The sequence below is a fragment of the Anser anser genome, assembly GCF_964211835.1.
Source record: "Anser anser genome assembly, chromosome: 2".
Classification (NCBI taxonomy): Eukaryota; Metazoa; Chordata; class Aves; order Anseriformes; family Anatidae; genus Anser; species Anser anser.
The window spans coordinates 125,276,206-125,301,242 of record NC_139721.1 but is presented as its reverse complement, the minus strand read 5'-3'; the positions used below and the strand labels follow the sequence as shown (position 1 = coordinate 125,301,242).

At 41.1% G+C, this 25,037-nt stretch overlaps 2 protein-coding genes across 2 annotated transcripts in view; one reads left to right on the top strand and one right to left on the bottom strand.

Moving 5' to 3' along the window:
- Positions 1–519: 519 nt before the first annotated feature.
- On the bottom strand, positions 520–18,269 carry DAZL (deleted in azoospermia like). The gene is made up of 11 exons (XM_083825132.1): positions 18,114–18,269; positions 13,285–13,419; positions 12,925–13,016; positions 11,483–11,534; positions 7,947–8,013; positions 7,483–7,616; positions 6,038–6,115; positions 5,422–5,472; positions 3,012–3,116; positions 2,226–2,324; positions 520–1,447 (listed from the first exon to the last, which is right to left on the bottom strand). The coding sequence occupies exons 1-11, from the start codon at positions 18,114–18,116 to the stop codon at positions 1,394–1,396; spliced, it is 870 nt and encodes a 289-aa protein (XP_083681258.1). The 5' UTR covers positions 18,117–18,269; the 3' UTR covers positions 520–1,393.
- A 145-nt stretch (positions 18,270–18,414) lies between these two features.
- Positions 18,415–25,037, top strand: part of LOC310894687 (uncharacterized protein) — a 70,693-nt gene continuing 64,070 nt past the window's right edge. Inside the window, exon 1 of the mRNA XM_083825133.1 lies at positions 18,415–22,542. Within this exon, the coding sequence (XP_083681259.1) occupies positions 22,461–22,542 (82 nt within the window). The 5' untranslated portion in view covers positions 18,415–22,460. The remainder of the gene's footprint in view (positions 22,543–25,037) is intronic.

Genomic DNA, 25,037 nt, shown 5'->3' with positions numbered 1-25,037 from the left:
CACCACACATTTTCTTTGTTAATAAAACTCCATCCTGAACACTCCTGAAAAGCTGTTCTTTGGACATTTTTATGCTGCATTTTATAGCCTTATTCCCTTAAGCATCCAAGTCTGTAGCAACTCAGTTCTCTTGTCATTGCACATTTCACTGACGTTACTCCTCCTGCATGTGTCTTTCTAAACCTTCTGAAAATGTGAAACAGGACATGCCATTCTGTTCAGACTCTTACACACACTGCCTACTAAAGAGGCGTAATTTCCTCCTTTGTTTCAAGAGATTGAGGTGTTAGGATAGTAGGAAAAGCAGACTAGGACCCAACATACATATAGGACCGAATACAGTTCCCAGTTCTACTCTTTCAAAATCACAGCTAGGAACTATTACCAAGAATGGAAGTTTGTTACTACAAACTTGTAGTAGCTGGTATTCTTATACAAGATAACAAATCTTCAATACTTTGAATAAATATTATGCTGTATGTCTTCCTCAAGGCAACTTAATTACTTTGGGAAGCAAAATCAGAATAAAAAATTTATTTTTTAATCGTTTCAAAATACATGACTAAAATCTACATAATTATTATTAAAATATGCTTACAAGTATTCTTTGATTAACAGTTTGCATCAAAGTTAGGAATATTTTAAATGCAGTATTTTCTCACAATTTTAAGATACAGGCATTGCTAAAATTTTTCCAGTAAAAAAAGCATACTCCTCTGAGTAGCCAATATAGCTAACTACATTTTTGCATCTTAAGTTACACACAGGAATTTTAGGATTCTCTTAATTACTTTCCCAAAACTAATAGTGATGCTTCAAGACTGAAGGTACATAAACTGTCATTAGTGAACATAATGACATTGATTAGGTAGTCTGAAGAGAACCAGGACTTAAAGGGCTTCATTTGAGTTACATCTTGATGTCTTCTGTTCCACTGATTAAGAGCTCAGTTTTAAAATACTACCTCTTGGACAAGTAACTGCTTCAACTTTTAAAATAAGAGGTAACTGGTCGATGTTAGTAACTTAAATTGTGGTTTAAGAAAAACTAAGTCTAACATGCAACAAACTGTACCTTAAAGCTCAGAAGAAAATCCACATGTACCAAACAAACCAACAGTGTTTTTGCCATATAAACTCTTTAAAGTTAGCATTCCAGTTAGTTAGCAGAGGAAACATGCAAACTAGTAGTAAAACCTGGAAGTGTTTCAACTCTTACAACTTTAAACTTCAAGCAAAATTAACTATTGGAACAGGTAAAATAGGAACACGAACATCAACTTGAAGCAACTTTCTGAAAGAGGTTACACTACTTTACTACACATCTTACTAAACTCAACTGTAGGAACATCAAGGTAACAAGTTTAGGCTCTTTCCAAGTCTTTAGTCGTTGATTAAACACTTTTGAGTACCGCTCTTCCTTTTCTGAAGTGATGCGCCCGCCTCTCCTGGAATGGAAGAGACAGAAAAAAACATGTTTCTAGGTAACAGTTAAAATGAAGCAATTGAAGTTTCACAAGTTATCTCAAGACATTCTGTGCACTATTTACTCCCCTCTGAAACTGTCCAATACAGCTTCTGTTTTTCTGGTTCAGAGTATAGGTGCCTAGTTCACGTGTCTATCCTTTTAAAGGAAAGCAGCAGCAAAATCTTAAATGAAACTTTAAAACCCTAATACATAATATAAGTTGAAGACCACTGTGAATGTAATCAGAAACTAGAATTCTACCAAGACTGAATATATGTAGCAAGACTTCATTCATACATGATGACCAGGTACTGACCTGGACTACAGCTTATTGGTTAAAATGTAGACAATTTACATGAAGTATAAAAAGCCATCTACAGTGGGTATTTAACTGGTGGAAGAAAACCAGCATTTAAACTCAGGATCCTCTAAACAAGGGAGTATAACTTGCGTTCCTTTCAGCAGTTTTTGAGGAATGATTAGCTAGTCTTAAGCTCTAAACATCCAAAAGTTGACTGTTCAGCAGATTTTATGCAGTCTTGTATCAATTCACTTAAATCCACTGAATCCCATTTCAGCACTTGTTTCCAGCACTTGTTTGTAGTATTAACCAACTGAGAGCCAACTATTCAAAAACATCTGAGCATGTACAAAAAATTCAAATGGAAGTACAGAAATATCCCTTTGCCTTTATTGTATCTTGTATGTTGAAAATTTTAAGCTTGTGTTAGGGGTTAAAGTTTGCTTTCACTACATACCTTAAAGTAGTCTTCTTGTGATACAAAGGTGTTCCTCAGACGATTCTCAGGATTAAACAGACAGGATACTACCGTTTGTATGCTCCTGTCCACAGACTTCTGAAATACAGTTATAGATACATCTATAACAACACTGATTTTATCAGTTACCCACTAGCAGCAGTGCAGGTGTCACAGGGTTTATTCTGCATTCAGGATTCCTCTCAATTCTCTTTTCCTGAGCTCCTTCTTTGAATGCTGTTAACCGGTATTATTGCCCTGAGTTATGAATAACTTAACAGTTTTTAACAGTGGCATGCCAGTTCAGTTGTGGAAGAGGCTGACACACCAGAAAAATGAAGTCTCCTTCACAAAATGGAATTGGTGGCCAAATAGAGGTAGCTTTCAACACAAGAAAGCAGAGATGGGAGTAAAAGACTTCACCCATTCAAATGCTTTGAGACTCAAATCTGCTTAAAAAAGGAGGAGCTGCAACCCAATATGCCTTCTTAGGTATCTGCAATTTTCCTGCAATTCCCAGCAATCAAGTAAAACCTGGTCACTTCGATACATTTTATACATCCCTCAATTCTACAGATTAGTACTCAGTTTCGCTAAAGCAGGCGAGGCTTCTGAAGTTGTATGCAGGAATCAGTGGATTAGACAGGCTGAAGTGGTGACTGTAACCTTCATTTCTAAGAAATGATCCAGAGGACCTCTTCACCAAGCCATGTAACCCCTTACGTGCAAATACCTGGGAACATGACTCATGTCAACAAGTTTTAAGAACTTACTTTAAGAACTTACCTTTTGTGGACTGTTACTAGACGACTGTGTGGGCTCTGGAACAACACATTCTGTCTGTATAAATTCAGGATCCTCACTGTAGTGATAGTTGACTGAAGTATAAACCTGCATATTTTTAAAGTAAGGCAGTATTTCAGTAACACTGGGAGAACATGCATAGCTGGGTTGTCATTGGTCCTCACCCATCCACAAGCTGTGTCAGCTTTATCCTTCTGATACTTTACAAGTGAAGGGAAACAGTGTATGCTGACCTGTTTTATGAAGACATTATCTCTTTCCAGAAAGGGTATATTCTAATAAATGTCTTTCCTCCCCACTGTAATCACTTGAGAGTTGCTCCCCAAGCTGCTTCTTCCGTGTATGGGTTTTGTTGTCAAATGTATTGAGCAATTAAGGCATTTACTGAAAATTCAAGACAATGAGCAGGTAACTTCAAGAGATTCATCACTAATCAAACAGAAAAAGAAAGGGAAGGAAAATATCTACTACCATTGCCCTTCCAAGAAGCTGTATTTCTCTACACTTAAACTCAGCTCCTTACTTGTACGGAGGTTCCTTTTCGTAATATATTAGTTTAAATTTTTGTCAACATGTAAGGAAGTTTAGAAACCCACAAGCACTTTTACAGCTTCTTTAAAACTCTCCCCTCTTCCCACTGTTTATAAATGCAATGTTGCAAGCAGCAACCTAGTATAGAGTCTTACTGCAAGAGCCAGGAGGATGGTGAAACAGTTACCATTCATGGAATCATCCTTCCAGGAAGGATAAATAGCTTTTAAATCTATTTTTAACAGGATCTCAACAGCAACAGGATTAACCGTTCTCACTTTTTACAGACTCTTTCCCTGGCAGACAGACTTACCCAGCCTTGGCAATTGTTTTCAGTTTCTTGCAGCATCACTCTTAAGAATGTTATTTGTGATTATACACAGGAGGCACCACAATGCACACTAGCTGACACTCCCCAAATTAATTCAACACTGAAGTTGTAATTTTGATCTGGTATCGTGATACAAGGAAGCCTGTATCACTGGCAGACTACTTCTGAGCACCATCCCTAGCCATGAAAACGTGCATCTGACCTCATCACAACTACTGCATTCCACATACAATTGGAAATGTGGATTACCCAAATGGACAGGTATAAGCATCAAACTGAAGGCTGAAGTTTCCTACCACCTCATGTGGGTGTTCTCTTTTGAGTCTGTAAAAATACAGAAAGATGCTTAACCAAGTTCTAGACTAGCTGTCCGCTCATATAATCAAACAGAAAAGTCTACAGGAAATGATTATGCACACCTGCTATAAACTCTTAGGCTTGCTACCATTTAATTGTTAACTCTTGGGTTTTGGGTAGTCCTGTGTGGAGCCAGGAATTGGACTCAAAGATTCTAGCCCCTTCCAGTTTGGGATGTTCTGTGGTTCTACAGCACAGCTGTTTCATGTTCCTTGATGTTATTCAACAAAAGTTATTTCAGACCAACAGGGTAAAAATCAGTATTTCAGCTACTTCTAGATTCTTTCAAGTCTGTTTCTGACCCCATTAAAGCAAAGATACACCCTCACTAATAGGAATATGGACTTCCCACAAAAAGAAAAAGGCTGCTTCTCTGCTGAGAAGCTGAAAACAAAGCTTAGTATACATGATTTGAAGTGGGCAGGAATAAAGTCTAAGAGAAAATTGTCCAACAAATGCAGGCAGCACTATCTATATAAAGTTCCACTTTCTACATTGCTCCCCACCACCCCCACTTACCTTGTAAACACAGTCTATACAGATCTGCTGGGAATTACCTTGAGAGTCATTAGCTCTTAATAGAACAGTACTAAAAATACAGTATTATGCCTGAGGAACATAAATACACATAAAAGTTTAAGTTCCAATGACAATCCTGTTAAAGAAATACTGTGTAATTTTCTTCTTGTGAATGCCCCTGGTTTGAAGTCACAAAAAGCAAATTTCCTTACAAACTATCTGCATCACCTACAGTCTGTAGCATCCTGGCCAACTGTTTGGAAGCTCTTGAGCCAAAAAACAATATTGTTAAGATGAATATTTTGAAGTCTTATGAATTTACAAAAAATTCAGAATAAGCAGCAATATTTTATAGATCTTAAAAAAAAGATTGTGTGTCAGTATTATTTCTCCTTGGTCTTTTCGCAAAGAGCCAATTCTGTTCCATACTAAAATTCCATGTTTCTGTGACCAGAATGTATGTAGTAAAGCCATAGAACAGGTAGTTCTATTCTGCCATACATCTCCTAAATACTGTGTCAGTAGAAGGTTCTGAACAACTATCTAATGTCAGCCACTACAGATCTGCATAGACCAGATTCCACAAAGTTCTGGTGAACAGCATGATATTTTAAGCATGGTGCTGGCAAAATACTGTGTTAATTGTAGACTTACCGGAGGCATAATATAATTTCTTTGCTCCCCAGGAACCCATTGTGGTTGAACCTTAAAGAAGAATTGAAGAACAATCAGCTTTTACCTATTCTTTTCCTACACAGGTGGTATAACTGCTCAGTAAGAGCATATACACACACAACATTTCACACCTTGAGTTTTTAATCCAAGGCATTACAGACTGTAAGCTAGCAACAAGAATATGAACCCCATCCTTTCATAAACTTATTGCCACTGCAGACTTAGCACAACCATGGAAAGAACCACAAACCACGATGTGCTTCAATAAACAGACCACGGATAGTCAAGAAATCAGGTGGAACACATGGCACCTGTATACTGAGTACAGGGTAAATGCACATTCCTGGACAATAGCTCTCTGCTGTTAGTTTATTTGGCATTAAGATTGAACTCTTACCATCTGAATGCAAAACCAACTCTAAGTGATCATTCTTTAGAACGGAATCTTGCCACTATTCAATATTATCAGCACTCATTTAATGACATGAAACAGATCTGTTTAATTCCCTTAAAAGGTGTTTTTTTTTTTTCTAAACCACCTATAGCACTTAGACTCCCAACAACCTTTATGCTCCTACTTTAAGGAATTACATACCTGATAGTTGTAAGCTGGCTGATATCCTACAGGAACTTGCTGCTGTATCAATAAAGCTGGGGAGCTGTACGGATATGTCTGCAAAATAGATTTTTTTTTTATAAAACAAGTTTGAATAAAGAAAAATGGGATATTTATAAACATATTTATAAAACTGGTGAAAAATGTGTAGTCACTGTTACTAAAATTCCTGTTTCAGATTAGCTTCATTACTTAAAAGCAACACTTATAAATTTCCCATGGAACTTCAGCGCTCCAGGCATTAAAATAATCCTATAGAAGTCAGACCCTGAATTGTACTGTATGGCTAAAACTCCTAAATCTATGCGTACCTGATCTTTTAAGTCACTTGAGAAATATAACTATTCCCATAAATTTTCTAAAGTAGACCTGAAACAAACCATTATTTCATGGTAGTTGAACTACATCCTGAAGATCAGTTTCTTAGAGCCAAAGGCAAGTATTAGAACTTAGACAATTTCCCAGCATTTCTTTGCTGCAAATATTTTGACAAAATGTTAACCTGGAACCTTATCAGCTTCTTCAGGGAATAGTTAAAGGTACATTCCAGCACTTAAGAGAATTAATTCCTCCTACGCTGTTTCACTTCACCAAACCTAGAGAATCAGCAGAAGCGCTCATATCAAGCTCTGACTTGGAGTATATTTGCAAGTCATTACAGCTTGTGCATTCTCAATCGCTTCACAGAAAACAAACAGAACAGAATCCAGCAGCTTGTAATTAATATTGCCCCATTACATTGCCACACAATACAGGGTTAATAAGTGATGAGACCATACCCTGGAAATCCTCCTAGTTATATTTTCAGTACAGGACTCATTAGTCTGCTTACACCTCCGTAGGAATGCTTATCCCTCATCCCAAAGGGCCAATAAAGTGATGTTCTGCAGACACACTGTGTTATTGGTATCTGCTGTGACCAGCGCAAGCGTCCCTAACAAAGGCAACAGTTCTAAAACAAGAATTTGTTTGGCAAGGAGGAAGGTTTACCACAGCCATTTTCTGGTTCCATAATTTAAAAAATACATTTTAGTGCTTGCAGTTTATTTTGAGGGAAGGAAGCAATACAGTACGTATCTGGAGGACGCACTTGATTTGTGAAGTTGATCTGTGACAAGTAACAAGACCACTGAAGAACTGTTAATTCACTCCTGTACCTTCAACAGTTATTTTCAAAATAAAGTGTGTAATCTCCCTGCATTTTGTTTTATTCAGTGAAGTAATCTCTTTGTAAGTCATTTTCAGGGCTGTTTGCATTCTTTTAAAGCAATTTTAAGTTAGGAGCTTCTTCACTAGGAAAGGCAATACAAAAATGAGCAGGTAGGAGAAGACTGGCATCTCAATACATATTCCAGAAGTTGATGTGCTTACATTTTCAAAAACACTTAAACACGATTCCAGATCAGAGGCATGAATAGCCTTACCTGTACATATTGAGTTAGTGGGCTCACCACAGCTGGAGGCTGCATGTAGGTCTCTGTACTTTGATTACTCCATACACTATGGAACTGGGGGGCAGGAGGATTGAAAACTAATGGCCTCGGTTGCACATAAGAACCTTGTTTTAAGGCAAAGGAAAAACAAAGTATAAAGACATTTTAATGAGTGTTTCATTGGTTAATTTGAATTCAAGTTTAACCATTTTGAATCTTAGATTCAGCTCTATTAATTGTATTGCAACTTCAGATAACATTACAGATTGTGCTGTCAACCTGAGGTCATTCTTAGTATCCAAGCTGCACATAAATAGTGATGCCATAAAATTCAAAACTGAAGTTTAATTATAATATATACATTGCAACAGATAAGGGAATTGCAATAATTGTATTTTTCTTAATCGTATAATTAAGAAAAACTAAACTTGTGATCTGACTTCATATATACTTACACAAATTTTGTTGTTTTCTAATCGCTGGCCCCAGTTTCAGCTTTTTGCCATGGAAGTTGATTTGTGACTGAAAAATAAGTTATTCCATAAGCTGGGGAATCAGTGAGGTGTTTGGTCGGATTTTAAAGAGACTGTACTCTATTTCTAACACCACAGTATCAGCAATTCACAGGCAGGCTCAAAAAGCCTCCATTCTCCTCTCCCCCTTCAACAGCTTACATCTTTTACCTTTAATTCCCTGCAGTCCCCTCACCACACCCATGTGTCTACTCAGACTTCCCAAACCCATTATTCTGCTACCTACTACCTTGAAGATACACATCAGTAAATTCCAGCCTTCATTTGGTTTTACACATTAAGTATGTTGAGACAGAATGACATGGAGCCTAGGTTCTCTGGAAACCTATTTACATGGCCGCTTACCCTCCTTCCCACAAACCTTCTAAAATGCTTCACTTCCACATTAAGAGCTGTTCTCCCAATATTAAAGGAAATAGGCTAAGCACTACTGTTTACCTGCACATTACCTCGTTCTCCCTAGGGAAGTTTTCACATCTTCCTGCAGAACATCCTTCAGACATACTGCTTCAAGGCTATTTTACCAAAAGCATCTATGCAGCACACAGACTAACCACTAGTGGAAATGAAGTATGGTTCACATGTTCCTCAAGTACCTGAACCCAGAAACACAAGCTTTTGAAAGGCTTTTAGACAACATAGCTGGAAGCACTCCTCAGTAGTCAGCCAACACTCAGAGACCCGCAACTTCTCATTCTGCAGGTTCTGTCCAAATGCTAGTTCACACTGAAGGCAGAATTTCAGACATTCAATGATTAGTACTGTTTTTCCAGCACAGCATCTTGGATTACAATGAAAGTTGCAGGCAGCTTCCCTCCCTGCAGAAACAGAAGTCTGTATTCTTCAATGAAACTGCTTGGCTTGAAGCCTGAAACATTCCCTGGTGGGTGCAGGCTGAAGTGGCCTTACTGATATCATCCCTACACTTCAAAGTCTATTTGGACTGACTGTAAGAGGACTTGTACAATTTTTTTCCCCAGGAGATTGTGGTTTATGGTTTAAGTCTAGCGTACAGAAAGCTGCTTTAGTACATGGATTTATGCAGATTGTTTATTCAAGCACTCATGAACTTCTCCACACAGTACTTTCAAAGGAAAAACCCACCTCAGGTGGTTCTCATTTATCATCTTTGCCAAAACAGTGGCAAGAAGCTTACCTATGAAGGTGTGAGCAGCACACACTACTTAAAATAGGTACTCAGTTATAGTTCAGAGGGCTACACTGACATTGTACAAATAAATCTTTTGTCAGAAATCAAAGAACTGTTTGCCTCCAATTAACACTTATTACCAACCGCTGAAGTCAGTATTAGGTGCAGATACATAGAGAATTTAGACAGACCATCTCAGGCAACACTTAAGGATTTGCCTGCTTCAGAGGAAAACAGTTTGTAATTTACCTAACATCCCACTAAGCTTTTTCTCCAATTTCTACTGTCTTTATTTCACTGTTGATTGTAAAAATAATCAAAACAGGTAGAGTAAGTGAGATAGAAAGAATCCTATCTGGTCATCTCCTCATAACGAGATCTAGAATAACAAATCATTGGTAGAGAAGAGGGGAAATATTCCGAATCAGTAGGGTTACCTAACTCATTTGACAGTTTGTTGTTTTTTTGTTTGTTTGTTTTTGCTCCCACAGTCCTAGTCCTGTTGTGCCCAGAACCCTGCAACCCCCCTTTCAACCTAAGCAAAGGAAGCCCTTGGAACACAGATCTCCCCCTCAAAGCAGAAGGTTCCACACTGCACGCAGGTACAGGTTCACCATGGACCACAGCAGTTACAGATGGAATTGGATCTGAATCAGAATACTTCAGATACTGCCAGGTTGCACAAAACTAGAGAGCAGGGCATGTAAGTAGAGGTATCTAGAGCACTTCTAATCACATAGAAGCTCTGCTGTGTTCATTCACATAAAGCAAGGAGAGCAGTCTGTACAGATAAGGCCCAAAATGGTTTATCAAGGTGATCTCTGCACATGCCTTGGAGCTCCAAAACAGTGCTCACTCTCCCCCTTTTATCATTCACTCCAGGAGTCAGCATCTCTAAATTGGTATCTGTACATGCTTCCTAGTGACAGGGCAGTAACAGGTATTTGTACAGCCTGTACACCTGAAATTTGCACCAAAGAAAACCAGCCACAGGCCTCTTGGATTTTCTTAGACCTCGTGTAGACTCGCATCAGTGAGTGCTGCAAATAGAGATGCACTGAAGGCTTTGAGACTTAGTGAAGTGCACACAGAGCATCAGCAACATAAACGGCTCAACTGATAATACTATTCAAGAGGCCTCTGCAGAGGTTGCTGCCTCAAGAGCAAGCATTCTACACCATTCTACTAAAATAAATGTACCCCATGGTAAAAGCTAGAGGGTATTCTCAGAAAGTCAGTTGCTTGATACAGCAGCATTTTTGTCATCACACCATGAAAGTTAAAGAACACTAAGCTTTTGATGTCTCTTAGTGAGAGTTAAGAATGTCCTGTTGGAGTTTCACTAGTTTTCCCTTTGTCAAAATGTTTTCTCTCTTCCCCTGTAGGAGCTGTATAGCCAAACACAGCTGAACGTATCACTGAAAACTGCATCGGGCGTACTTATCAGGGGTTGTCCTTAAGATCCACTTCCCTGTCTGATAGCTTCAGAAACAAGTAGGAAATTGTTCAGCCTCCAGGGAAAAGGGAATTTTCTGAAGCAAAGATTCCAGTGAAACAAACACTGAAGTATTATTTTCAGTTATTGCACTCAGGTTGGGAAGGGAGATGGGGAACAAAGCTTTGCCACTTGTTTGGGACCTACTAAAATCTACCAGAACCAAATAAAAGAGTTTTACCTCAGAAGTGCTGACTAGCTTACAATAGTTAAGCTTTTAAATATTTCTCCAATACCAAGATCTAAGCACAGAAGGGCTGTAACAGTTCTATCCCTTTATCTCCTGCATGAACTACAGGGAAGCCATGACGTGTTAGCAGTTGAATCTTATAGCCTAGCAGCCTTAGAAAATACCTGCACATCAGCTAAAGCCCAAATGCATAAATACTGTAAAAGAAAATCATACTTCAACTGCTGAGACTGCAATAAGAAACGAACGCTGTGTTTTCTATATTACTGTTATTCCCAATGAAGCTCACAGAAGTAGAGTTCTATGATAATCATCCAATAAAGAAAGCAAGCAGCTGAAAAACATGAGGCTTTCAAGGAATAAGCAAGTAAGAATGACTAGGAAGAAAATGATATGAGACTTCAAATCACACCAAGGCTAGGACTAAATTCATTTTCTTTCTGACTTAAATATACAAAGATCATACTGCAACAGCAACAGATGTTTTAACAGGTTTACTTTTGGGGCAACTCTAATCTTTACTTGCCCTAATTTACTCTATGGGGTAGATGACTGTTTCCCCTGAACATGCCTAAGCCTTCATACAGAAACTTCTTCATATAATTTAGATGTAAGGAGCTTACTTCTACTATTTTCTGAACATCCACATTGTCCAGGAATGATACGAATCCATACCTGAAAGCAAAAACAGATAATTCAATAACCAGCAGCTAAAACAAATCTGAGTCTAACTTATTTGAAGAAAACCAGTTAAAAGCATTATCTATGTGCCAGGTGCGTTATTCTAAAGTATATTCCAAAGTATCAGGTAGGACATTGATGTTCAGTAATTCAACATGAAAATGCATTTACTGCTAACTAACAGCATACACTACTGGGCCAAACGACAGGAATTAAATGCTAGTTTCTATAACACTATGAAGTCAATTTAAAGGTTATCCTCTCATTTCTGTTACTCAAATGAACGCTGTTGTTAACATTACTAGCATCAGAAAGTGAAAAGCTCCTTTAATTAGTGATGTACCAAATTTTGTATTTAGTGCAGAGGTTTGGATGAAAGGAGACACTACAGGGACAGTGACACCAGTGGGGGATGTGATTCCAAAAGAGGCTTTCGGTTTATTCCACTACTCCCTAGTTTATATCTAAGCCTGTAATACGGAAATACTCAGTTTCAGAGAATTATAGAAAGAGTAGTGTCAATCAATGGAGTATGCCAATTCGCTATCAATAATCAGGACATACAACTGCAGTAAATACACTTTGGAATACTCCAAGTCCCTTGCTAGTTAGTTGTCATTGAGAACAGTATTTTCAGCTCATTCATTACTACGTATATCTAGGGGAAAAGACATGCAACTTTTTGGAATCTGCTCATAGAATCAGAAAAAAATTGAGTGGGAAGGCCCCTCCAGAAGAAGTCTCCCTCTCAAAGCAGGACCAACTTCAAAGCTCTGAGAGCTTCCCACGAACAACTGGGCACGGCCCTAAGCATCCTCACTTGAAAGTTCTGTAAGACAGACCGCTAAGTTTTTCCATACATCTGGTCAGAATTCCCCTTGCTCTAAGCTTCTACCGCCTCTTAGTTTCACCCTTCATGCCGAGGAGTTTGGTTCTCTAACCTATCCCTGAGCATCCAAAGAGTGCAGCCTGATTGCCCTGAAGGAAGTCTACACCCCTTCTCCCAGTCAGTGTAGCATCACCACAGTGAACTCTCTCCAGATTTTATTTAACTACTACAGTTATCAGATGAGTCAGAACTTCATCCTGTGAAAGAACAGCCTGCAAAAGCATTCTACAAGTTTCATGATTTGCTTCCATTTGTTAAATGACAATAAGGCTATTTTCCCTGTACAGATACACTGGAGACTATCTGACTAAGTGTAAGATTATACAGATTTAGGGTCAATCTAGATTTACATTTTACTGCTTTATAATTCACCGCAACAGAAAACTACAACTATTGTTAAAAAGGCTTAAGCATTTCAAGTGGGTTGCTATCTGCTCCCATTATCTATGTCAGAATTACACCCACATACGCAGCAACTATCCACATTCTACTCACCCTTTAGAAACACCAGTCCTGTCAGTGATTATTTTCACCTCTTTCACAGCACCATATCGTTCAAAGTAACTCCGAATTTCTGCTTCATTCATCTAAAAGAAACAAAGTTTTGAACTTCTACAGACATATTCTATTGTTTAGATTTAAAGCAGAAGTATCAGTCTTAAATCCATCTCCCACTGTTCTCAAAAAATAAGCTTATCTACCCGTTTCAAAATTCTCTTAAAATACTGGAGTTATTTAAGATTACTAAAAGATATGGGTAAAAAAAACTTTAGCTCAACTCCAAGAGTAAAGTTCCTATTCCCTTCCCACTAAAGTGCATTATACACATCTTAAAAATTAAAAGTATATAAATACCCTTATATCGATTCCACCAACAAAGACTGTATTTGGCATGATTTTTCCTTCTGGTAAAACATATCCTTGACAGGTTGTTGACAAATTGGTATTATCCTCTGAGATGCTTGCACACTGCGCTTCTGCATTTGCAGACTGAAAAAAAATTAAACAAGTATTTCAGTCAGGTTATAGTACACTTCTAGATAGGGCTGCAACTTCCTATAGATATAGGTTGAGATCACAAATACCAGTAGCACCTTTCCAATCACTTAAAGGAAGTAGAGTTTATCTACTGCAAATAGAATATTTATCTTGACAAAAGTTTGAAGCATCTCTGAAGTTTCAAACCTCAACTCTAGACCCAAACCAGGCTACATTACGTCGTCTTGCTCAACTAGAAGCTTCATGACCAGTGTTGCTACTACCAGATAGACATACAGTGAAAACTCCAAAATCATTAATTTCAGAACTTTACAAAATTCCTTTCAGATGTAAACAAAAAAACTGCTAAGTTCTTTGAAGACACAACCTACTGTGAATAGATTATGCAACAGAGCAAAGTCCATCATATTCCTGGTCACAGGTTTTAAACGCTCAAGCTTACAAACAGGCTTGGAGCACAGACACAGGGTTGTAACACAACTTGTCAAGAGGAAGGTAACCAGATCTCAATGGAACATTCACACTTCAGAAAATAGATGTAACGAATTTGACTGAAGATGAATGTGAACAACTACAGACTTGTTACCAAGCACTCTACACCAAAGCAGGATGCTAAACATGCATTGCACATAGAAAAGAACCACAAAGAATGTTAAGATTAGTGCAACTACAGTCATGATGTGCTTTGCACACCCAGACTTCACATGCACCCTTTTGGCCTGAAAAGGTGTCACGGCCTTAAAGTTAAGGATTCATTCAGTGCAGAGGAAAGAGTATACCCAATTACTGTTTGTTGAGGTAACTGTTCAGACAGACGAACAATTCCACTTCTTGTTAATGATGCTGCCAAGACGTGCTCCATACTCTGCCTAAGGTCTGAAGCGCATTTAAAAAAGGTATTTACAAGAACTGAAATACAACATGGGCACCTGAAACTTCAGCCCCTCATCTTCTCTCCTGAATGAATGGTTCTAGCCACATGCTAGAAACAAGAAACAAGAAACTACTCTGAGCACCTCAGTGTTACTCATCCCTCTGTATTAATTCATTTTAAAACATTAGTAAGCCTTTCCTCACAACTCAGCTGGTGTGGCTTTATTCCTATTTCAGATATTCAGATCTTTTGATTATGTAGCCATAGTTATTGATGCTTTGAAACCTAATCACCTGCAATAGCTAGCACCCAATTTTTCAATGGAACAATTTACATGTTCAATGCAATTGTTTAAACTGCAGCTGTGAGTGATCAGTATACACTCAACTTAGATACCCAGTAAGGGAGTGAGAAAATTACAAGAACCAAACCATGTGGCACATGATTCAACCTGCAATTAAGCAAAACCAAAACTAGAATTTGGCCCTCCAGAAGTGTGATTTCAGTGTGACTGAACCAAATTAGCACCACACTATCCCTAGAAGGCAGAGCTGAATCAAACAATCTCTTCTCACTCCTCCTTAGCACAAGTTCAACAGTTCCCAGTTCAAATTAAGCTGGCATAACTCAATTTTGCAAAAAAAGATTAACATTAAGTGAACAGTTTTTGACCACATCAGTATTCTGCTATTTTAGACAAGGGAATCAGCCTACTGTGCTATCAGAAAAGCACTAGCTCCACCTCAGAATCAACGGATGCAGAAGGTGAAATGGAAAAGATCCAGCCTCTTCTGAGAGGCAATAAGCCATTAATTCAGTTCAATACCATCTCAAAGCTAGATCTTAGAGAGTATGAGTTCCTACCTGAGTTCAATCACACCCAAGATACTGTTCTCATTATACTCTTACATCACTATGCTTTATACTGCTGAATTCTCAAGAGTTCTGTCTTCCAAGAACTCTGTTTACCCTCCAGTAAAGCTGGAGACCACATCTTCCATTGTTAGACAGCAGTACTGGTTGTGTAAGATTATTTCTATTGTTAACAGAAAAAGGGCAGTTCTCCCACCTTCCTTCCTCCTGAACCAGGACAGCCCTTTCTACCACTGCACAAGGAACTGGATCTGACATTTCACAGGACAAAAATGGTAGTAGTTTTCAGACACATCCACATCCGATCCATGCTAGTTCTGTAGCTACGTAAACTCTTGTTTCTAGCTGAAAGCAGCACATGGGCAAGAACAAAGCAAGAGGACAGCACTTCCTCGGCTATGCCCCCACCTATAGAGCATTTGAACTAAGTCTGAGACCACAACTCCACAGCAACCTTAAGCTGACCTAACCATTGGCTTCTACTCTTCTTTCTTCGTGGATCTGTTTCAGCGACCAAGGCCAAAAGAAGGTATTCACTTTGTGTGGAAGTTCTCCAGCAATCTCAAACAGGGAACAGCTCACAGCACAGGCACCCAGGAGAGGCAGAATCACCACAAGAGCACAGGGTCAGCATTCAGATACTGCTGATATGCATCTAAGAGACTGCCTTGGCCGACATGGAAGTACCCCATTAGTTTCTCACAATAATGATGCAAAACAACTCAAAGAAAATACACTTTAACCCTTCTGCACATTAAATACCCAAAGGGGAAAACAGGTTACTCAGGCATTTTGACAAACTTTTCAACATCAAAAGAAATGCTTTAAGTTCAAAGAATGGTTTGGGTTGGAAAGGACCTTAAAGATCACTTAGTTCCAGCCTCCCTGCCATGGGCAGGGACACCTCCCACCAGACCAGGTTGCCAAGGGTCTTGGTCCCACCTGGCCTTTAACACCTCCAGGGATGGGGCATCCACAGCTTTTCTAGGCAAACTGTGCCAGTCCCTCACCACCCTCATATTAAAGAGTTTATTTAGAATAGCTCTTCTAGATCTACCCTCTTGTATTTCTCAGACCATAAAAATGAGCTACTGATGAATACACAGTAAAAAAAGCCTTAACAGTATGAAGGTAGGAAACAATTTTCCTTTCAAAGTTACTTTTGAATTGACAGAAGTTTTGCATTATAGTACTGAAGACTTCCAACAAGGCATTACCCTTGTTTTACCAGCATAATATGTCATTGTTTTACTACCTTATGTAGCCTTATGTACACATTTGTACTTTTATGCATGCTACAGGCAAGAAATGCTGCTGCTGAATCAGTGTCCAAAGACTAACCCACTTCCAATTCCTAAAACTAGAAGAAGGCTGAAATTGAGTTAGGTACTCTGAAGTTACAGCATTAGCCGAAGTGACCCAACCACTCAAAAATACCTCAAGTGGGGGATGATCTACCTCATTCATGAAGTACCTTGGAAAGCTAATTCCTACATGTGGAGAGGCTCAGCTGATTCAGCTTTCAACCTACTGGAATTAATTTTTTTCCCTTTCCCTCACCCCAAGGTGAAGTTAACCCTCCACATTGTGCAAACGCGTAACAGCTGAAGTGGGTTACAAGCATCACCCCCATCACACCGACGTTCAGGGGAGGGAAACCTTCCCTTTCGGGCAGAGCAGGGCAGCTCCCTGACTTATCAGGCTGCTTATGCCCTGACCTCACACGTCTGTATAGAAAAGAAGCGGGTTGAAGCCTCCCGAGCCCCGCCGCGCAGGCCGCCAGTTGCCATGGCAGCGCCGGGCAGAACATGGCGGCGGGGCCGGCGGCGCGGCGCCCGGCGGGCACCAGGGGGAGCCCTCGGTCAGGTACTGCGAGCCGATAAGAACCGCGGGGGATAAAAAACGAGCCTTGAAAGGCGCAAAGTCGCACTTTTACGGTGCTGTCGAAGCGCCTGGGTTACAGTAGCGAATACCGTTCTTCAAATAAAAGCCCGAAAAAGAAAAAAATGTTTTGGGAAGTAACACGGCTGAGAGATTCAGCTGCCCGCCCCTCGGTTCCGCCGTGAGGGCACACAACCCCTCGGGTCTTCCACCAGTACTAAGTTTTTCTTTTAACATACCCCCATGGAAGGTACTCAGAACCATTCACTTAGAGCAGAGCTCTCTCAACTCCGAATCGCAGCAATTGCTGCCCAAATGCCCCTCAGTCACCCCGGGGCTCCGCTCCGGGCAGCACGGACAGCCTGCCACGAGCTCCCCCTTCACCGCCGCCTCTCCCGGCGTTTAACTCCACCAAATTCACCGCCTCCTCCGCCCAAACCGTGGGCCGGGTCACACAGAAACTTCTCGAAGACGGGAACAGCGCCGTGCACGCCGGCGGCGCCTGGCGAGGCCAGGCAGTAACGCGGCCGGCCGCAGGGAGCCGGCAGAGCGCCGCCAGCAGCAGCCCGGCGGCAGGTAAGCAGCCGATCCAAGCCCGAGGGCGTCAAGCCGAGCCCTAGCGGCGGGATGGAGCGGATCGCCACGACGGGCGCCCGGCCACACCGCCCCGGCACGGCCGCCACAAAATGGTCGCCCGCCGAGCCCTCGCCTGGCCGTGGCTGACGGAGGACGTTCCCCTCGCTCCCCAGCACAACCCCATTTCATTTTTCCTCGCGGCACGCCTAGAATTAACCCCCCCCCCCCCCCAGCTTCCTCAGGTTTTAGAACCTTGAGGGTATTAAAAATGACAGCGATGCCCTGGGGTCGCGCTACAAGGCGACGCTACCGCGGCTGAGGGGATCCCCGTGGCTCGGCCCAGGAGGGACAGGACCGGGTACTCAACCGCCGCCGCCATGCCCCGCCGAGGCTCCCGCAGCCCCGCCAACGGTCGCAGCCCCTCGCCTCGCCTCGCCTCGGCCGCGGTCCCGTCCCGTCCCTGCCTCCCCCCGCAACTCACCATCGTGCACCGGAGCCGAGGCAGCGCCCACACACTTAAAAACAAACGAGGCCGAGGCCTTTAAGACAAAAAAAAATAACAATAATACCAACTTCTGAGAACGCAAACTGGAGAAACTTTTTTTTTTTTTTTTTTTCCTTTCTAACGGGGGGAGAAAGAGGCAACTCCCTCGGAGCCCCGCTCTTCCCCTTAAATACCCCTCGGGGGAAGGGGCGGGGAGGGGCCGGCCCCGGCCCGCAGCGGCGCGGTGCTCGTGGGGCCGCCGCGCTGGCGGCGTGAGGGCAGCGGCCGGTCCCTGGGGGGCTGGGGGCGGCCAAGGTGGTGAGGGACAGCTGAAGCGTTTTACCGACGTTTTCATGAGGCGATGTTCCGTGGATACTCCAAGCTGTTGCCATTACGCCTCAGTGCATGTACTGAAAACCAGCCCGTTCTCTTCACTAGTCACTTAGGGCCTCTAGAAGGAAACATCTATGGAAGATGGCCTGTTTCTATGGCAATAACGTGCTTCTACTGGCCTCAAAGTCGGTTTTAAGTGTTTGTCTATACCTACCATTGCTTTCTTCTGTTGAGATTTAGGTTTTGGGAAGCTTCAGGGAGAGAATGTGGATGTTGTGACAAACTGTTGACTATGCCAGCTTACTAACTCTTTCGAAGTGTCAAGACTTGAATGAATAAGGAGAAAAAAAAATCCAAACCTAAACCGATCAACTGGAGTGCATAAAACAAGCAGGCCATTTTTTCACATGTGATTTTATTTGTTCTAATACCTGTGTCACTTTTTAAAATGTACCAAATGTGCACCTTTTTCAGATGCTGATACTAATGATCAAAAGTAGACTGCTGCACTAGATACGCCTGGACCCAGAGTTGGTTTAGGTAATACCGATAACAAAGCCCATATCAAAAAAAGATGTATTTATGTTCATGGTATGAGGGATTTTGATAAAGCTAGTGGGGTTACTGTATTAGCTAAAGGTAAACACATTACATAGGCTTTCATACATCTAATGTCCTTTTACCTAAGTATAGAATCTCAGAATGGTCTGGGTTGGAAGGGACCTTACAGATCATCTAGTCCAACCACCCTGCCTTGGGCAAGGATATCTTTCACTAGAGCAGATTGCTCAGAGCTCTGTCCGGCCTGACAGTAATCACACGCTTCCAGTGATGGGGCACCTACAGCTTCTCCGGGCAACGTGTTCCAGTCTCTCACCACCCTCGTTGTGGAAAAAAAAAAAAGAGGTGCTCAACAATACAGTATGCTCTACAGTACCGTATCAGATCTTTTCCATTTTTGCTTGAAATGGCTGAGAGCCTTGAAAAAGTACAACAATGAAGGGAAAATATTATATAACTCATAGATTCATACTTGATCTCAAGAGTGGCAACAGGTTTAGTACGCAATCTCTTAAGCACAAAAAGAGTAATTCTGTTTTTAATAACTCCTGAAACTAAAACTAATCTGAATACTCTAAAATAGAGCAGAAACCAGGTTGTTTTTTTGGGTTTTGTTTCCTTTTTAGCGGGGGAAGGGAAGCGGCTACCTTCTTTACACCTCTTTTATGGCCCTAACTAGAAGCATTCTGAAGGAGCAATTACCTCCTGTTTGCTGTTAAGTGGAAGATCACTGTTCTGGAAGTGGTGCTGCAAATACTATTTAAAAAAAAATCCTTTACCTTTTAGATAGCAAGATAGTTTTTAGACCTCTTTTTGAGAATTGAGAGCTTTTCTTGAGTATTTTTGTAAACAGAAACACAGAACGGTTGAGGTGGGAAGGGACCTCAGGGTCCTCAGATCCAACCCCCCCTGCTCAAGCCAGGATGCCCAGAGCAGGTTGCCCTGGAGCATGTCCGGGTGGCTTTTGAATATCTCAAGGAGGGAGGCTCCTCAACCTCTCTGGGCAATCTGTGCCAGCACTCGGTCACCTGCGCAGTGAAAAAGTGTTTCCTGATATTCAGATGCTGCTTCCCATGTTCCACTTTGTGCCCCCTGCCCCTTGTTCTGTTACTGGGCACCAGTGAGAAGAGCCTGTTTTTGTACTCTCCCTGTATTTACAGACTTTGATAAGATCACCCTGAGCCTTCTCTTTAAGCTAAAACAGTCCCAGGTCTCTCTGCCTTTCCTCAAAGGAAGGATGCTCCAGTCCCTTCATCATCTTGGTGGCCCTGCATCAAGCTCTCTCCAGTGTGTCCACATCTCTCTTGTGAGCACACAGAACTGGAGCCAGCTCTCCAGGCATGACTTAGACAGTGGTGAGCAGAGGGGAAGGATCACCTCCCTCGACCTGCTGGCGATGCTTTACCTAATGCGATCCAGGATGCCGTTAAATTGTCTTTGTGGCAAGGGCAATATTGCTGACTCATGTTCAACTTGCTGTCCGCCAGGACCCCAGGGACCTTTCCTACAAAGCTGCTTTCCAGCCAGGTTTACACCAGCACGTCCTGGTGCCTGGCATTGTTCCTCCCCAGGTGCAGGTTTTCACACTTTTTCACTTCTTTTTGTACTTTTTGAGGTTCATTTCAGAACTCTTCATCCTGTTCCCTCTGGATCTTCCCTCTGGATGTTCCCTCTGGATGCCAGCACGACCCTCTGGTATATCTGCCACTCCTCCCAGTTCCATTTCGTCAAACCTAAAATATCCAACTGCTTTTAGGAAATGAAAACATGAACATGAAAACAAGAACATAAGAGATATGCAAGCTACTAGCTTAAGAACAGTAGAAGGGGTTTCTGACTTTTAGACAGCTAGGGAAGCTGGCTTAAGAAAAGGGTGCTGATTTTACCAAATAGGTTTTGAATGTCTGTTTGATGAGTTTCTGATGGCACAAGAAAATGTGCCATGCATTTCACAGTCAGCTTTAAAGGAGCTGCTGTATGTAGTTCCTTTACTGCCGTTTGCATCCCAGTAGCTGTTTAAAGGGATACACAATAATGTTGTTTTGATGAACATGAATATTAGGTGGGAAAAAAAAGGCATGCTGTTTAAACTCACACTGGAATCATTAGTAGAATTTCCACTGACTTCAGTGAGCTAACAGAATCTGTGTTTTTACCAGCATAGTAAAATCCATTGAAATGTAGTGGATCATTGGCTGAGTGTTTTTTTCTAACTCTGCAGGAAGTAATGCAACACAAATAGGGATTTTTTAAAAGATGCAGTAAATGTCTGCATGTATAAAATCCCTGTAAAATTACCTTTTCTCCTTGACTTGGATGGAAATGACAACATTATTTTGAACATTAATTCATTGACTTGGTAGGGGAATTCCTTTGGGGGTTGTTTTTCTTGAAACTGCATTATTTTAGAACACTTTAATTAGCCTGATAATGAATTTAACTCGATACAATAGGCACACAGTAATGCAGGGGTTAGTATCTAACCTAATAAAGGGCTAGCATCTAACCCTTGCATACTTGAGATACCAATAATCTCAGCTGGGGCAATGCTGAAATCATAGCTCTGTGGTTGAGGGTATATTTAAGGCTAACAATTCATTGTGGTTAGCTTTTAGGCATTTAACTTCTGACTATTTAATTAAATTTTAACCTGAATAACTTTGCTGCTGTAGGAAGGCACACTGATACATGCTTCAGTTTGTACTACGGCATGTAGCATGACTGTGACAAAAATTAATGTGTTGTACAGGTACGTAATGTTCTTCATCCAAATATCTTTTAAGAATGAATTATACAAGTGCAGGGGAATATTTAAAAATGGTTCTGCGTGGTCAGATCAGATATCCCTCCAAGTAAGTGTCTTTGTTCCTAAAAGTCCGCAGGAGTGCTTAGGGGGAGGATGTAAAGACAGGGCCAGCACAGAGTGATTCTTCTTGCTTGTACTTTCCCCTTGTGTTTGGCCACCACAAAACCATTTCTTGAAGCCCCTTCATTACTGTATTTGATAAAACTTTATGATTTTTCCTGTAAATTTTTCTGGCTGCTTTTTGAACCCAACTTAGGCATAGGCCTGCACAGTACTTTGGCACTGAGTTCCCCTAGGTAAATAGGCGTTGGTTGGAGAAAGTACTTGTTTGTTTAAGCTTTTTTCCCAATAATTTAATTAGCTCCATCTCGTTTGTGACTTAAAAGCCTTGGTTTGCCCTTTTTTCACCTTTCTGCTGCCATTCATGGCTTTATAGACCTTTGTCATAGCTACCTCCAGTTGTCTGGCTCCCAGACTGAAATGCCCTGACTGTCCTCAGGCCAGCAGCCTTTCGGGGCAGGCGACAGCAGCCAGCCCTTGGCTTGCTCAGCCTCTCTCAGGGCAGCGGCTGCTGCCCGTGTGTGAACTGCTTGGCCTCCCCGTGTGCCAGCTCACGTGCCTTTTTGCAAGGCCTCAGCTGCAGCATGCAGCCAGCAGCACCGAGCTGCCCAGCCATTTCAGGCCCAAGGTGTCGTGCTGCGCTCCAGAACAGAAATCGGGAATTGCGTAAGTGTGACAAGACCACGGAGAAGTAGGCACATGCAGGTCTCTTCCTTCAAATGAGTTCCCCAAGGGTTAAAAAGGTCTTGAAGACCAAAAGACTGCCTTTATTTGAACTGGTGATTAAACAGGACAAATGATTTTATTTTTATTAAAGAATAAAAGAAAAAAAAAGACTAAATAAGACAGAATATATATATGTGTGTATATATATATATTTAAGCAGTCTAGCCTGTCCAAGTCCTTGTTTCCATGCTCCATCAGCTTTTAGACCCGAGAAGCCTCTGAACTGAGTGGAACTGAACAGACAGACAAGGGCTGCCCTGAATTGTAACAAATTGTACGCATTGCCCCTAGTTTTTAGGAAGAAGGTTTTGTGTTTGGTTTTTTTTTTTCGCATTGCAAGAGGAGTCAGAGTCTCTGTCAGATTTTCTCATTAGTTTCTTAGGTGTGCTGCAGGCTCTTCTGCCTCTTGTGTAACCCTGCAGACTCTAAAAACTTCTCTTCCTTGAGCTTGTTAAGGTGTGTGAGGTGCTTACGGTGTCCCTTTCTTCAGGGTTTTTCACTTTAGATGGTACCTCTTGTGTCAAATGAGCAGGATGTAGAAGCTAAAACAGGGAAATAAGTAATGTTCAACACACACAGGTTTCACCAAGTATGATGGCATTACTAATGTCATCTTGGCACTTCCTTGCAGAGCATCACCCTTCCATATGCTATAGAAGAAAGGAGGAGGAAAAGCAGCATCTTTTAATGGTTTTCTAAATATTCTAAAGTGGGGTGCCAGCCTTGATGGAGAACTGGCTCAGCCGTCTGCCTTGGCCCTGATTTAACACATCTTTTGCCCAGCTGTTGGCTCCTGAAAGATTTCAGTCGGCTTCTAAGCCTAATGGGTGCTCACGTCATATACTACATACTGTGGATAGTTCTTTTTGGAGAAACACTAGAAATACCCCCATGGAGCAGTAATATTGAGGACTAAAATATTTCTCCTCTTACGCCTCTCAGTCCAAAGATACCATTTTGCTTATGACTATTGCTTAAATTGCAACCAAGACCTCAGCAAAGCAAGGAATTCCACAGACTTCGCATTTTATGTTTGATGAAATAAAACTAACAGTGTGGTGTTAATCATTTTTCATTGTTACAAACATTAATTATCTGCTGAAAAGGACAGAAGAAAGGGGTAGTGGTACTTTTAAGACTCTCATACAAAATTTTAATTCAAAATGTTTTTTATAGTATGTGTTGTAAATACTCTGCGCTTCTTAGATTTTTTCTTACCGTAGATGAAAAATCACATGTGACATGACTGAAATAGTGGGCTGCAATCTTATATGCATGCCTGGTGTATAGAGTTGGGAAACCCTAAAAAGATAACTTTGTATGTACAATCTGCAGGACCACTCACCTTTTGAAGCTAGGACAAATCTTTCTGATTTCAGGCAGTTTCCAGCTATGGCTTAAAGTCTTCTGTATCTTTTGATCTCTCAGACCTCTTGATCCTGATTTATAGGTGAAGGTTATGAGACACCTACTGCACTGAACTCTGCCTGCTGGGTCTGGTATTCCTTTATATTTCTGCAAACTTATATTAATTATATACCTTTCGCCAAAGTTTCTAAGCTAAGTGTTGACACTGCGAAGAAGAAATTGAAAGAACCAGGAGTGGATCTTTGCCACTTTTGCTCCTAGAAGGGAAACTGCTTATTGATATAAATACTCAGCACTGATTTCCTTACATCAGTGCTGACAGCCCTATTTGCAGATAGCAGGTAAGAACCCACATTCTGTTTCTGGAAGCAAAATAGCTTATTCATACGTAGAGTAAAAGAGCTTATAACACATGTTTGAACCTTTTCTGCTGCCCCATCAGCTCACTGCAGGACTCTTCCTGCCTGCTGGAGCAGGGATTAAAGCTTCAGGCTCACTTAGGAAGATGTCACACATGTTCTGAGTCACCCAAAACCTTTCCCTAGTCACAAAAGAGCAGCATTTGGTATGGTATGGGGCCGCATGAATGTATTTGTAGATGCTGTTAGGTTCACTTAGTCCTGACTGAAATGAGAAAGAAGAGGACAATAAATGATATTTAGCACCTACTGAGCTCAGTAGCAGAATGACATATTTACAGTAAACACAGCATTTCTGGTTTGTGTTCTCCTTTCTTGCACAAAGGATCAAACAGTTAACTGCAGGATATTTGAAGTCTCATTGGTTATTCCAGAGTTAGTAGCACATCCAGAGAGCTCTTTTACAGCTTTGAAACCAATAACTACAGACTTTTTACAGAGCTGTGCTGAATAGTTGGGGATTATTTGCATATGAGTGTCTACAATTTAAAAGGTTTGCTGGGAAAGCTACCCTTGTGCTGCAGACACAACTGCTGTCTACATGACAAAAGGGTTGAAAGAGCTGTTTGCTTCAATAAGCAGTGTTCCACTAGAGGAGAAATAAGGTGTGTTAACGAATAAACTTGTTTCTTGTAACTATTTTCACTA